The sequence below is a fragment of the Hippocampus guttulatus genome, chromosome 20 (assembly GCF_054856545.1).
Source record: "Hippocampus guttulatus isolate MCC_2025c chromosome 20, RoL_Hgut_1.0, whole genome shotgun sequence".
In the NCBI taxonomy this organism is placed as follows: Eukaryota; Metazoa; Chordata; class Actinopteri; order Syngnathiformes; family Syngnathidae; genus Hippocampus; species Hippocampus guttulatus.
The window spans coordinates 8,211,262-8,224,989 of NC_141280.1; the positions used below are offsets into that span (position 1 = coordinate 8,211,262).

The 13,728-nt window shown below is 44.6% G+C and overlaps 3 protein-coding genes across 4 annotated transcripts in view; all 3 read left to right on the forward strand.

Moving 5' to 3' along the window:
- The window catches only part of LOC147187876 (protein FAM184A-like), a 34,195-nt gene extending 30,612 nt beyond the window's left edge, over positions 1-3,583 (forward strand). For both annotated transcript variants that reach the window (XM_086100561.1, XM_086100562.1), the window contains one exon: positions 1,860-3,583. In XM_086100561.1, the coding sequence (XP_085956687.1) occupies positions 1,860-1,941 (82 nt within the window). In that variant the 3' untranslated portion in view covers positions 1,942-3,583. The remainder of the gene's footprint in view (positions 1-1,859) is intronic.
- A 285-nt stretch (positions 3,584-3,868) lies between these two features.
- On the forward strand, positions 3,869-5,376 carry LOC147187877 (putative peptidyl-tRNA hydrolase PTRHD1). Its single transcript, XM_086100563.1, has 2 exons — positions 3,869-4,117; positions 4,697-5,376. The coding sequence occupies exons 1-2, from the start codon at positions 3,905-3,907 to the stop codon at positions 4,865-4,867; spliced, it is 384 nt and encodes a 127-aa protein (XP_085956689.1). The 5' UTR covers positions 3,869-3,904; the 3' UTR covers positions 4,868-5,376.
- Positions 5,377-7,339: 1,963 nt separating this feature from the next.
- LOC147187878 (nuclear receptor coactivator 1-like) overlaps positions 7,340-13,728 on the forward strand; it is a 28,610-nt gene continuing 22,221 nt past the window's right edge. The window contains exon 1 of the mRNA XM_086100446.1: positions 7,340-7,414. The gene's annotated coding sequence lies outside the window, so the exon portion shown is untranslated. The remainder of the gene's footprint in view (positions 7,415-13,728) is intronic.

Sequence of the window (13,728 nt, forward strand, 5' to 3'; positions counted from 1 at the left end):
CGAAGACGGCAGCCGAGAAACTGCTCGCTGCGACGTGATTGGATGGTTGCTGTTGATGGGCAGGGTCTGCTCTTTGTTGTGACTTAAACAGGAGGCATCAAAGAATGGCTTTGGGACGCAAAAGGAGCATGTATGCGTGTATGGTTTTTTTGTGGTTGTTGTTGTTTATTGCCATTGTATGTTTTTTTTGTCGTTTGCTCATCCTCATCTTCACCTCGAATGTTTTTTTTTTCCGCTTTCGACGATGACGTCAGCGAGTGGGGGGCGGCGCTCGTTAATGTGCCTTAAAGAGGATCGCTGATCACACAGGCGAGCGCATTTGCATGCCCACAAGCACACGCGGCGTCAACAAAAACAAGCGGGTGCATGTGTGTGGTGGTGTTTGTTCAACTGCATGGAGTAACGCTGCCGCTCTGCTGATGTCTTATCGGGTATTTCATGATAATTCGGGATGTGTGGACAAATGGAAGGGGGGGAGGGTGATGAAAAACAAGAAAAAGAGGAAGACAAATACATTAATTCATTTTAGGGGGTGGGGCTAAATGAAGGCAACTACTCTTGATAATGTAAATGCTCAGAGTGCTGGATTATGCCCTCAGTAGTATTACGTTACCGCACACACACACACACACACACTTCTCCCCAACACACAATACACACAAACTCAGCATTGACAGTATGAGGTCACATACAGTAGAACACATCCACTCTGGGTTCAGATTTGCCCCAGCGTTGGCTCCACACACCCCTTTTCTAAATCCGTCAGTCACCTCGTTCATTTTCATCAATCTTTCATTATCTTAAAATAGGACTCAGTGCACGCTAAGGGAATATTTTGAACCCTGAAAAGTTTCAGGAAATGCAAAAATGATGAGCGGAATCATGAGGCAAGTGTGGAGTCATCCATCGTTGATGTTAGAGTTTATCGCCCTCTGCTGGACAGCTGCTGAACTACAAGACGACACTGTTAGCGACGACAATGTTCAACTAATCACAGATTTTAGATTTTCAACTAGTTTTTTTTATTCATGCGTTTATTTTGATGTACAGTAGTTCGGTTGTGGAGTTCATAAATCAATCGAAAAATATGGAAATATGGCGATAAAGATGGACCAGAGTCACACATCTGGTGAATCATTATTATTACTATATGTATGTGGGTTTTTTTTAATAACATGTAGCATTTCGTACAGTACTCGCAAAGATCAATAAAATATAAGGCAAAATTCTGTCGTATTTTAACATAGATTAAAATATTTTATTTTATTATTATATCATTAAAAAATACCAGGATATCTGGAAAAAAAATTCAAACTAGTTTCCAATCAAATCTTTTTATTTTTAATTCCATCATTTTAATGTATTACCTTCTCCAAGCCTTATATGTAAGTGAAAAACAAAATCAAGAATTACACACACAAAAAAAGACATATTAGATCGTGGTTTCCAGACTGCGGCCTAGGGGCCGCAAGGCCATTTGCGGCCCACCTACCATTTTCCAGTGGCCCGCGATGTGACAAAAAATATATATAATACAGTATTAAAAATGACATTTGACATGGACCACAAGGTTGGTTAAAAAAGGTGAAAATTGGCAGAGTGAGAAGGGAGGATGTACTGTACAACTTTTCTCGATTATTGCAAGATTCAAATAAATGATTAAAAGAATAACACAATTTATATGTCATATTAGATATTCTTAACACATTTTTTGGGAGGCACAGGGGATCAACTATATATTTTCATCGATATATTCATATTTAACAATTCCCCCACAGTTCTGAAGGTAAAACTAATACACATCAGTATACGGTAATTTTTTAAATTTTTTTTTGTCACTTTTCTTTCCTTCCCTGCAGCCCTCCTGAGACAAAGGACGTCGTCATCAACCTTCCGGACGCTCAGCGGCAGGAGTGGTTTGCTCAGTACTTTTCTTTTTGATTTGACAGCACACATTTACATGCACATGCGCGCGCACACACACACACACACACACACACAAGCCTGCAGCCAGAAACACACTAGGATTCAGCAGCATGTCAGCCAAACTTTCAAAAAAAAATGTCTGGATTTAAACTACTACAAAAAAAGAGAGAAAGTGTTTGTTTTCTATATTGTTTGGAAAAAAAAACTATTCGGGCTTGCTTCAGTTTATGAAATAAATGATTGGCAGCTTGAGGAGATGATGTCATTCATCTTCAGGTCTATGTACTTGTGCGTTCTTTTTCTAGAAGGACGCCTGTGTCTTACTAGTACCATTTTCCCAATACGAGTGCCACTTTTTAGCACGCAATTAAACTTGACTGGTCAACTCTTGTGGTGTACTGCTACTTGGCCAAACTAGTAGGCATGCCTCACACTAATAATGTCCCGGACTCGACTAGTAGGACCAGAATACCCACTAGTATCATGTGCTTGTCCAACTAGTATGCCAAAAATGTCCTATAAGTGTCCAAATGTCAAAAAGTAATGGAAAAATGTTACTAGGAAGACAGTTATACTTAAAGTCCCTGTAAAGTGAAAATGAGTTTCTTCTAAATTGGACACAATACAGAGAAGATCATAAACAACCCTTAAAATTTTGAATGATTAAAAAAAAATTGCTAAGCATCTAAAATGTGGATTCCACTTGTCAGCTGTCACATTGAATTTGAATTTCAATTTTTAAAAATTTGTCTGGTTCTTCTGCCATCTCTCCATGACATGCATGCACTCAACGCTACGACGAGCCGCTCTAAAGTGGCCATGCCAGTCCAAAGTCCTGGTCTACCCACTGGCTGTTAAATTAAAAAATATATATGTAAGAAAATCCACTCTCCTTGCTTTTTTGCCTTTTCCTGCAAGACGTGCGCACACTCGCGGCTGACAATGATGCGCTCTAAAGCGGCCGTGCTAGCGGACTGTCTGAAAGGAGCATTTTTGGGGTATAAGCATTGCTAGTTTGGCAACGGCGTGTCAACGAAAGCACGGGGGGATGTCATTTGTGTGTCACTCAACCACGCCCCCCACCCCACCCTCTCAAAAAAATCTATCTTCATGCAAGATGTTTTTGAAACAAATTTCCGAATTCACTTTACAAGGTCTTTAAGATGGATTTAAGGATTTGGAGCAAATGCTCAAACGGCATTGGCATCTTGAAATCAAAGATATGAAATAAATGCTCATCATTCAGATTTTATTTTCTTTTTGGCGAGGGGGATGGGGGGTTGAGAAGTAGACGTGTGTGGGGTTTAGAAGTCCTTGTTGCTCTTCTCTGTGCGTTCCCAAAAAAAGATCAAATAATAATAATAATAATAATAATAATAGGAGAAAAAAGAAAAAAAGCTGCTTTTCTGTTAGACGCCAGATTAGTCGGTCCGTTTTAGGGGGCGCCATCCTCGTGATAGAAGAAGATAATGATGATGCTGCTGCTGCTGCTGATGATGGTGATGGTGATCTTTTTGGGTAGACTACAAAACTCTTGTTTGTATGCTCGTCTGTCTACACAGATACAATGATGTCTCACTGATTTTAAGAGAAAAAAATAGCATTTTATATTTATATTATAATGTGTATGCTGAATAAATGATTATTGTGACATTTATTCTTTTCCCCGTCTCCTATTTGGCAAATCTGGTGAAAACAGTTCCATTTACAAATGTGAAAATTATTTTTGCACCTTTCACCACATTTATATTTTGCGCTTGTTTAAAATGTCATTTAACAGTTGTTTATATTTAACCTTTTGCTGCAAAATAATCGGATTCCGATTTTTAATAGCAAAAAATCTGATTCCGATTAAACATACCAGATTAATCGACTTGCAATTCTAGATATCCGTCGCTAGGGAGAAGCATCACCATTTGTGTTGATCCAAGCGCCCGATCTTTGACACGGAAATAAACACACGCTGTGGCGAAAACAAATGGCTGCCTCCGGAGCCGCCGGTTCCCCGGGCCGCCTGGTCCAGTACGTCGTGGTCCGCTCGGATCTGGTCCACAAGCTGTCATGGCCGCTGGGAGCCGTCATCACGCAAGCTTGCCACGCCGCTACCGCCGCCGTCCACTTGCACTACGCCGACGGGGACACGCAAAGCTACCTGGCTGAGCTCGACTCCATGCACAAAGTAGTGCTCGGGGTGAGTCGCGACGAACTCCATTGGACGAGTAATAGATTTCAGGCTACTACAATTTAAAAGGCGTTTATCATGGATTTACCCCCTTATAACTGTTTTACACATATTTGCATCGCAGAATGTATCATTCGGTGATAACTAATGCCATTTTTGTTGCTTTAAAAATGTTTAGGCTGTTTTTTTTAACAGGCTTGCTGTCGTAATGTTACATTGCGCGTTGTGTTCGTATAATATTTTGATGTTTTTGTTCTCCATTTTAGTAGGAACGTGTTACAAGTGGGGAGTAAAACTAGAGCCGAACCATAGTCACAACTAAAGATCGTTATAGTTGGGGAAATATTTTTTGTTTTGACCTACGTTATTCTTCTTAAAGGTAGGCAACCTTAACATGGCCTTTTTAAAACCCTGCGACTGGAACATATTAAATGAGTTAAATTCATGAACCACGATTCCATGTACAGATTTTCGGTTGTGGCCTAAACTCATAGATATGGCGATTGCTGATTTGGACATGCTGACAGTCACAAGTTGTTTCCACAACAGACTATGAACCAAATTCACACTTCATCTTGTGTCTTTCAGGCTCCCGACGAAGCCTCCCTTTCAGGCTTATCTGAGAGCCTGACCCAGGCTGGTGTGGCCCACAAGCTTTGGATCGAGCAGCCTGAGAATATACCCACCTGTCTGGCCCTGAAGCCATACCCCAAAGAAACAGTGCAGCCGCTGCTCCGCAAGTTCAAACTCTTTAAGTGATCTTACCTGCCCATCAACGTCTCATTGACTCTTTTTGGAAAAGCCCGAAAGCCATTGTTACCGCATCCCTATGACTGGAATATACAAGTTTTCCCGTATAAACTGAACTGTATACATGAACATTGAAAAAGCCACTTCTTCCCCCTCATTGAGTTGCCTGTCTTAAAATCCCTTACTTTCAGGATCTAATCGCCTGACTCTTAAACATAAAGGGATTTTTAAGAGTATTCCATGTAGCGATGCCACACACGAATAAGTCTTCATTAAAGAAGCATGACTTCGAACAATGCCATCTTGGCCCCTTTCAGAGAGGGGAGAAAAGTGGCAGTAAAACAGGCCAAAGTCCCGATGTCAAGGTGTAAAAGGCAGTTTGCATGGCAAGTGTGGTCAAGCAATAAATCAATTATTTCATGAATGAATACATCTTAATTATTCATAATACATGAAGTATTCTTATTTTAATTAACGCTTCATTTTATTTAATAAAGATCAATTCAAAAGCATCTCAATCCTGGCCTGACGGGTATGGTAGCGGGACATCAAGAGGGCCGGAAACCAAGTGGGAGCCAATAAGATGAGTCGTTTGCAAACTTTAAAAGAAGCGGAGCAGTGACTTTCCCACCGTCGATCCAGGGCGCTTGTCTGGGTATGCTCACATGGTCTGGAATGTCCACCGTTCTGTTGATGATAACTTATTTGAACCTGGGAAACTATGATAACACACGCGGTCTGCACAGCACACGTGGCATCTGTAAAAGTGGTGTTTACAGTGGAGTGCCTCATCTCAAATTGACGCCCTATTCTGATGTGGCATCAGAAAGGCTGATACTAATACAGATTTTTTTTTCTGCAAAAATGCTGCTGAGATCCACCGACCATAATACCTAATTGTTAAGATTTCAGGTTCCTTTTCTTTGAGCGTACTTCAGATTCGAAGTTGCTCGTCTTCAAGTGTACCTTTGCATTATAAGGGACGAGTCTGTTAAACATATTTAATGTCCTACCGTACATGTAAGTGTACTTCAGGTTTATATGATCTTTAAATGTACTTCAGGTTCTAAGGTAGCTGTTTTTCAGTGTACTTAAGGTTGGAAGGTGTTCATCTTTAATTAGACCTTGAGATTTTAAGGTAACCGTATTTAAATGTGCTTCGGGTTCAGGTTGTTTTTGTAAGGTACTTGTAAGTATACCTCAGATTCTCAGGCACTCTTGAAAGTGTTTTCTGGTTTCCAAGGCACTCTGGTACTTTCCATTTAATCAAACAATCATTTATATGTAACATTTGATTCCTGCTGTAGAATTTTACCACACAACAGTGTCGGTACAATTAAAATAATCTTGTTAAATGACGGCCAATCACAGTCTCGAATTCAACATTCTTGCGTTCCTTGCGTGATATTTCGACGCGTTACATTAGTCAGGTAGGCGGCCCGGTAGTCCAGTGGTTAGCACGTCGGCTTCACAGTGCAGAGGTACCGGGTTCAATACCAGCTCCGGCCTCCCTGTGTGGAGTTTGCATGTTCTCCCCGGGCCTGTGGGTTTTCTCCGGGTGCTCCGGTTTCCTCCCACGTTCCAAAAACATGCATGGCAGGCTGATTGAACACTCTAAATTGTCCCTAGGTGTGAGTGTGCGCGTGCATGGTTGTTCGTCTCTGTGTGCCCTGCGATTGGCTGGCAACTGGTTCAGGGTGTCCCCCGCCTACTGCCCGAAGACGGCTGGGATAGGCTCCAGCACCCCCCGCGACCCTAGTGAGGATTAAGCGGTTCGGAAAATGGATGGATGGACATTAGTCAGGTAACGTTTTCTCATGCTTCTGCTCATGAGCGCGCACGCAGGCTCGGCGCGCGCGTTCCCGCAGCCCTGTTTGTTTGTGTTGGAGCGAGGGAGCTTGGAAATGGCGGAGAGCGCCGAGCAAAGTGACAACTTGGCTTCGCGACCTGGGCCACCACGACGCCCGCGCAGTTTTGGACATACACGGGAGTGACACGCCGAGTCGCCCCACCACCACCACCAGCAGCGCGGAATGGAAGACTCCAGGCGGGCCTACGGGGGATTTTTAGCGGTCTGGTTGCTTAGCCAAGCTGGCTAGCTGCGGCTAAGCTAACTGACGTTGAGGCTCGCTGGCTTCGAGTCGTGTGTGATTCCCCCCCTCCCCTTTCCTCCTCCACGCAAGCTTGTTTGTCAACAGACGCCTATGTCAACTTGCTAGCCAGCCTGCTAATCACAACAAAAAGCCCAATTTCGGCGAATCCTTTTTTTTTTTATCGGATGTTACGTGTCAGCCACTGCTGAGCGAGTGTAAAGTTACCCACCGAAAGTTAGCAACAGACAACCACCCAAGAACGGGCCAACGTTATCCGTCACCCAAGTTAAGTTAGCTGGTTGGAGCTACCTCGGCTAACTGGCTGTTGTTGGACGCCCCGCAAAAGCGGGGAGGCGCGGCGGACTTCTCTTGGTTGGGTGGGTGGGTGGGGGAAGAAAACAACAACCGTGGAGCGGCTGCGAGAGCACACCGGGAGGACGACGCCTGCTTGTGCCACAACAAGGTAAGCCAATTGAGCAAAGGCTGCTGTGTGCCGTTGACATCCACGATGGGACCCGGCCGCTGCAGCGCGGCCTCCCACGGATGATGCCTTGCCTAGCTTGGACGCCGTGCGCGTGTACGTGCGCGCTAACGTGCGCCCCCCCTTCCTCTTGGCCCACCTGTAAATTAATCAGATTCTTACGTAAGCGCACCCGAGCAGCCTCACGTTGTCCTTGCCACCAGAATTTAAGCAGTTTTTTTCCCTCCTCGTCTTCTTGACCTTTTTGGTTTGTTGTGGTTCGAGGCTAATCTGTGCTGTGGGAGAAAGAGGCGCTGCAACATTTGCATATGTGCAGGCATGGTGTTAGCATCAGCTAAATGAGCCAGTGGATACCTTAATTGGCTTCAAAAGCCTCCCAAAGAGGCACTGATGGATTGTTGTGGACGTTTGTTTGATAAAGAACGCTTCAAGACTAGTAGCTCAGTACCCGAGGTGCCCACAAAGAGAAAAAATAATACGCAACCCAAAGTCTACTTAGTTAATGTTCTCTAAAATATGAGTATTGCACAATAAGCACCCTGCAATTTTGCAGTTTGGCATGCTTCAATCAAATCTTATTTACTCTTTGTGTCCTCAAGCCGAAGCCACAAAGGTATTGTTTTTGGCGTCGTGGTGCCAAAGGACTATGCTGCAGTGAGTTGAGGAGCTTTCACGAGACAACAGTGGTGCACTAAAAGGCTAATACTCGAAGACTTCAAGCAATCATTTTCCTCAGGACCACGAGTCCACGTGTGTTGTCGGGCCGTTCTCGAACCTGTAAAATGGTCAAGAATGAGATATCGAGGAATTCGTATCAAACACAGACGTGTACCTAGCGCCTCCTGCACTTAGGGGACTGGTACCTTAGAACGTTAAAATGGGTGCTCTAAAGTGAGTATTATCAAAGACGCCCAAGACAAAGGTTGTGTTGACGCGATATGGCCGACTTGTTTTTGTCAAGCGCGCGTTTGATTGATTGTGTGTGTGTGTCTCGCTGGGCCTCTGGAGGTTAAGATGTCGTCAGATAAATGTGTTCAGCTATCTGCAGCGCAAAAAGGTGCGCGAGAGCTTGAGACGGTGACTTCATCCGACACCCGTTTTTTTGGGGGTTTTTTTAATGTGAGCGGCGGCTCAAAGCAAAAATGTCATTGGTGAGCAAAGTTGAGTGGGTAAGCGATATCTGCTGTGGAATTCCTCCACACTAATCTCTCCAAACAGAAAGATGGGGGTGGGGGGGGTTGGGGGGGGCGTCGTGAGGTTGTGTTAAGTGGATCTCTCCGCAGGGTCCAGTCGTTGTTTGGATCCTTGGGAAATTTACTGTTACTCTTGGGATGGAGCTTTGGAGCAGCTGGTGATTTTTGTTGTTGTTGTTTTTGTCATCTCAATGTCACCCCGGCCCACCGAGGACGTTCATTTTAAAACAAAGCGTTCCTCCTCGCCCGGGCTCTTGTCGTGTTATTCGGCGAGAACGCAGTGAGCACCTGCAGTCAGGTCACTTGACTCCAGGAAGTAGACTGTGGCCGAAGGTCGCCAGCCAACGTTCAAGTCACAACGCTTTTTAATCAACATTAGCGTGAAGACTAACATGAAGTATTGGTTAAGACGAGCACCTTTAGAGAGTATAAAAAAAAACGTTCAAACTCGTACCTTAGAACCTGATATACTCTTGAAGACTATTTTAGTACCTCAAGTCCAATTAAACATGAGTACCATAACCTGAGTACGCCAATAACTTTACACCCTGAAGTAGTTCTAGACGAGTACCCAAGCACACTTATGGCAGTGCCTAAGAGTCTAAATGAAACTAGTACCTGAAGAACCTGAAGTATGCTACCGTAGTACTTCAACTACTACTTGGAAGAGTCATACACAAGAGCGTAAAATGCACTCAGATACAACTACCACAGAATCTGAGGTTCTCTTCCTTTTTTTTCTTTTTTTTCTTTTTAAATCTTTGAAACAGCAGCCCTCGTTTCACCATGGCCGTCCATTCAAAAACGAAGCCCTCTCACCGTCGGAGCCCTGCAGCTTCTCCTGTGTGTCACTTGACTCCAGGAAGTAGTCTGACTCCATAGTCTCAGGGAGGCCAGCTGCACTTCATGTCACTATGATTTTTATTTTTATTTTTTTTAAATCAACACGCTCAATCAGTATCCGAGTCTCGCCGTCAGAACTTGGCCACACTTGACTCAGCGGCTTTAATCGCCCGCAGCGGCTTCCGGCCTGCGCAGTGCCGTGTCAAGTTAAGTCGGACTGCAGTGGCATCTGCCGGACGTGAACATGGAAAAGTTTGCGCCCGCTGTTAGTTAGTTTACTCGCAAGCAGCCTTTGGAAGGTTGTGAATGGGACATTTCAATCGCGACGCTATTGCTGCCTGACCTCATGTCAGATGTTAGGTCGGTCCGGTAAATCCCCCGCGATTAGCAAGCAATTGATTGTCTTTACGCCTTTCACAAATACAAGGCAACAAAATGCTGACAATACATAAGACATTCATCAGTGGTAATTACGTCCTGGCGATGAAGAGGTTGATGATGATGATCTGTTTCAAACCCACCGAAACCTCACATCAGCGGTTTGATCTTTGATGGTGAGAGCAGTCGGTAGTCCCACGAATTTGCCCTTATCGAAAAGTCTGCTTTTTTTGGGTCAATTTTCCAGGTGCGGCTGTTGCGTAGAGGAAGATGTGTGAATAGTTCCAATACAAAATTACATTTCGGATTCCTCGACAAATTCAACGTCACGAAATGAACGTTTGCAACTCGCTACGAGAGTTAGCGCGGCTACATCAAGTGAAATTCCAGGATTGCCTCGCTCCTAACTAGCTAACAAGCTAACTAGCAAGACTAAACATCAGCTGGTGTAACTTTGCAAGTGGAGAAGACAGAGCTACCCGTTTTCTAAAAAATAAGTATTTCTACTGTCGGTACAACATTTTATTGAAGGGGGAGGATCAACTGTTTATGTTCTTAAATTTTTCCACATTTGTTGGGATTCCGGTTAGCATACTTGAAAAAATTCACGGTCACGAAATGAATGTTTAGAACTCGCTACGAGAGTTGGTGCGTCTACAACCGGTAAAATTCCAGTATCGCCTTGGTCCTAACTAGCTAACAAGCTAATTAGCAAGGCAAAACATCAGCTTGTGTAACTTTGCAAGTGGAAAAGAGAAGAGACAGAGCTACCCGTTTTCTAAGAAAAACGTATTTCTACTGTCGTATGACATTTTATTGAGTTAAAAAAAAATAATCAACTGTTTATGTTCTTAAGTTTTGACACATTAGCTTGGCTTCCGGTTAGCATACTGAATGTGATAGCGGCCCATTGCGATGGGAATTTCTCAACGTTGTGGAAATGACGCATTCTGTCCCCTTTTTAAAATAACACGGGGACATAAATATTAATTGATACGACGCCTTTCCCAAGGGGAAGGCCACAAAAATGCTGATTGCATTGTCACCAGATGTGAACGAGCGGGAACGAAATAGCATCCGCAGTATGTCCAGCGTCCAAGGCATGAGTTGAAGTCTAAATGCGTTATCATGAGTGTCCTATGACTCTGATTATGAGCAATATGATAACTACAGTATGCCCAGTGTCCTATGCTCTCTCTCCCCTATGGTCTTGTGCTCTCCCGACCACATGATCGCCACGCCGTCCTCGCGTGAACCTGCCATCGATGCATTATATGTTTTATTTAGACCGCCGCAGAAACATACGTACGTGCCGTTCCCCCCTACGCCTGCACCGGATTCGGCTCGGACGCGAATCCTCTCGGAGTTTATTTGTTTAGTAGATGAGCCAAACGCGTCATTTGGCCTTTATTTATTTTTTTATTATTATTTTGTTTCCATCCTGGGAAAAAGGCTTGATGGCTATATTGGTGCCGCGCTTTCCAGCCGGGACACAATCGAGCATTTTCATTACGACGGAGGCCCGGGGCCCGCGTGTCGCGTCGACGCGTAACCGATCGGTTTCTCGTAGCCTGGCTTGCTGCTGTTGTGTTGTTGTCGTTATTGTTGTGGTACGCCCTCTCTCTCCATTTCGGGTTCAGTGTGAGACAGCGAGCCGACCCCCCCCAAGACGCACAAAAGCACAAAGCCGCAAAAGACGAAGAAGAATGGTGTGCCGCACCCCCCTTGCGACTTTATTTTCCTGCGGTTTGTAAGCGATGGCCGTCATTGTCAGCCCGAGACTGATGGCATGCGAGGCGGGGAAGTAAAAGGACGGCGAAGGAAGCAAGGCGGCAGGCGGAGAAATTGATCGGGCCGTTGAGACAACGGCGTGACATATTGTTGCCTCCAAAAAGCCTCCACGTATGTGCTGCTCCGGCACAGTAAACAAGATGAGAAGTCGCGAAGTGGTTGAACGGTTGGAATGCGCTGCATGAATCAAAATATAGATTCAATCTTACACAATACTCTCTCTCTCTCTCTCTCTCTCTCGACAGTTGACCCTCAATCCATCATGTAAACCGACGCCATGATACCGAGGCCTTATAAGAAAAAAAAAATGGCCACAACCCCCATTTTCTCTTTTTCTAACACTCTTTTGAAAAAAAAACTATTCCTCCTCTTTTCTGGCTCGCACCGTTCTCCAAATAAGAAGCAAGCCGCGCTGTTTCTTTTTCACGCCTGCTTGAAATTACTGTCAAGCTCTCGCGTCACGCAAGAGAATTTTTAACGTCGTCTGTTAGCTTAATGCTAAAAATGTGCTGTGCGTCGCCATGGACGGGCGAAGCGAAAGAAGTTGTTCGCTCACAAACTCGCGATATACCGTCGCGCCGGGCGTAAACGACGAAGCGACAGCGAACCACCGCGGCACAGGTGAACTTCATTTGACCTCTTAACCTTCAAATGTTTCAGTACTTTTGCGCGGCTTGCTGTTCTCTTTTCTCAAATTAGCCGAATGGCAACATTTGGAATGATGCCCACGGTTCCTTTCTGTGACTCTCGCGGTCTCCGTATTTCTGTCGCAACCCCGCCGACGACGCTTCGGGACACGTTCAGCTCAGTTGGCCTGTCGCCAAAGTCAAAGGCGTCAAGTGGTTCGCTTCGGTTTTGCAGCATTACGTCCTTATCCGAGATTATCAGCGCTCGCTTTATTAGTGGCCCCGTTGTGACCTTGCCGAAACAAAACAAACGATTGTAAAACTGTGACGGAGCGAGTAGTGTGGGTTCTGATTGAGATGACGAAACACGACACTTCGGCGTCCTCTAATTCCCTTCACAGTCCAAAAAAAACCCCTCGACAATTGGCCACCTCATCAATCCAAATCGATGGGGCATTGGCGGGAGACCTCACGTCATGCTTGAACCCCTTAAGACAGAAAAAAAAAAATCCCCCGAGGTAGAGAAGAGCGCAGACTCACTCAAACGTACAGTCCGACCTTTTCCAGGGCTCGCCGTCATTGATGCAGTTGCGTTTGCTCGGCTAACCTCATTATCCGCAACAGAAGCGTGACTAATAAACCCTTTTTTTGTTGTTTTTTTTTGTGCGCTCATGTGGTGCTCAGTTGGACGTGCAAGCAGGCAGTTAATGACTAAATAACAACGCCCAATTAAAGGTAATTTATTTTTAATTTCAGGGGCGTGTATCAAACCGGTAGCCCTTTGCACTCATCCTGAGGACAGCAGAAAGGTCGGCGACCCCTCTGAAAGACCTTCGAAAACAAAAGTACTCAGAAAGATTGAGTACCATGGGAGTCGAGAGTACGCTTCAAGGGCAGTCAGTATCTTGGTACCTTGAAGTACTCCTGAAAAGTTGTACCGTTTGATTCCGAAGTACACGTCACCGAAATACCAAATGTCAAGCGGTGTCAATCAGGTTGTTCCGTTGACGGCGAATTCATCACAAAGTTCATCTAAAACGCGGCGCGGGTTCCTATCAAGTGAAAGAAAGCACGCATTCAAAGCTCTAATTGCAATCCTGCCATTCGGCTGTCATTAGCTCAATAAACAAGCATAAAAAGCGAGCCGACGCCTTGAGGAAATGCGGCCACAATGACTGCGCTCGCCAATTATCTAATGAGATAAATTATTACGCAATCAAATGGGCGAGATGGGACAAGTCATGCGTACGCGGCTTAACGTTTGTTAAATACTTTTTCAATTTGACATCACACCTCCAACCCGGATTATAATAAGCACGTCGGAAAACGGACAGATTGTTTGTCATTCTTTTTTTTTTTTGGAAATGATTTCGCCTATTCGCGTATTCCGTAAATCGCACCGGCCATAAAATGCATAATAAAGAAGAAATAAAACATATTCAAATCACACTGGAGTGCAAGTCGC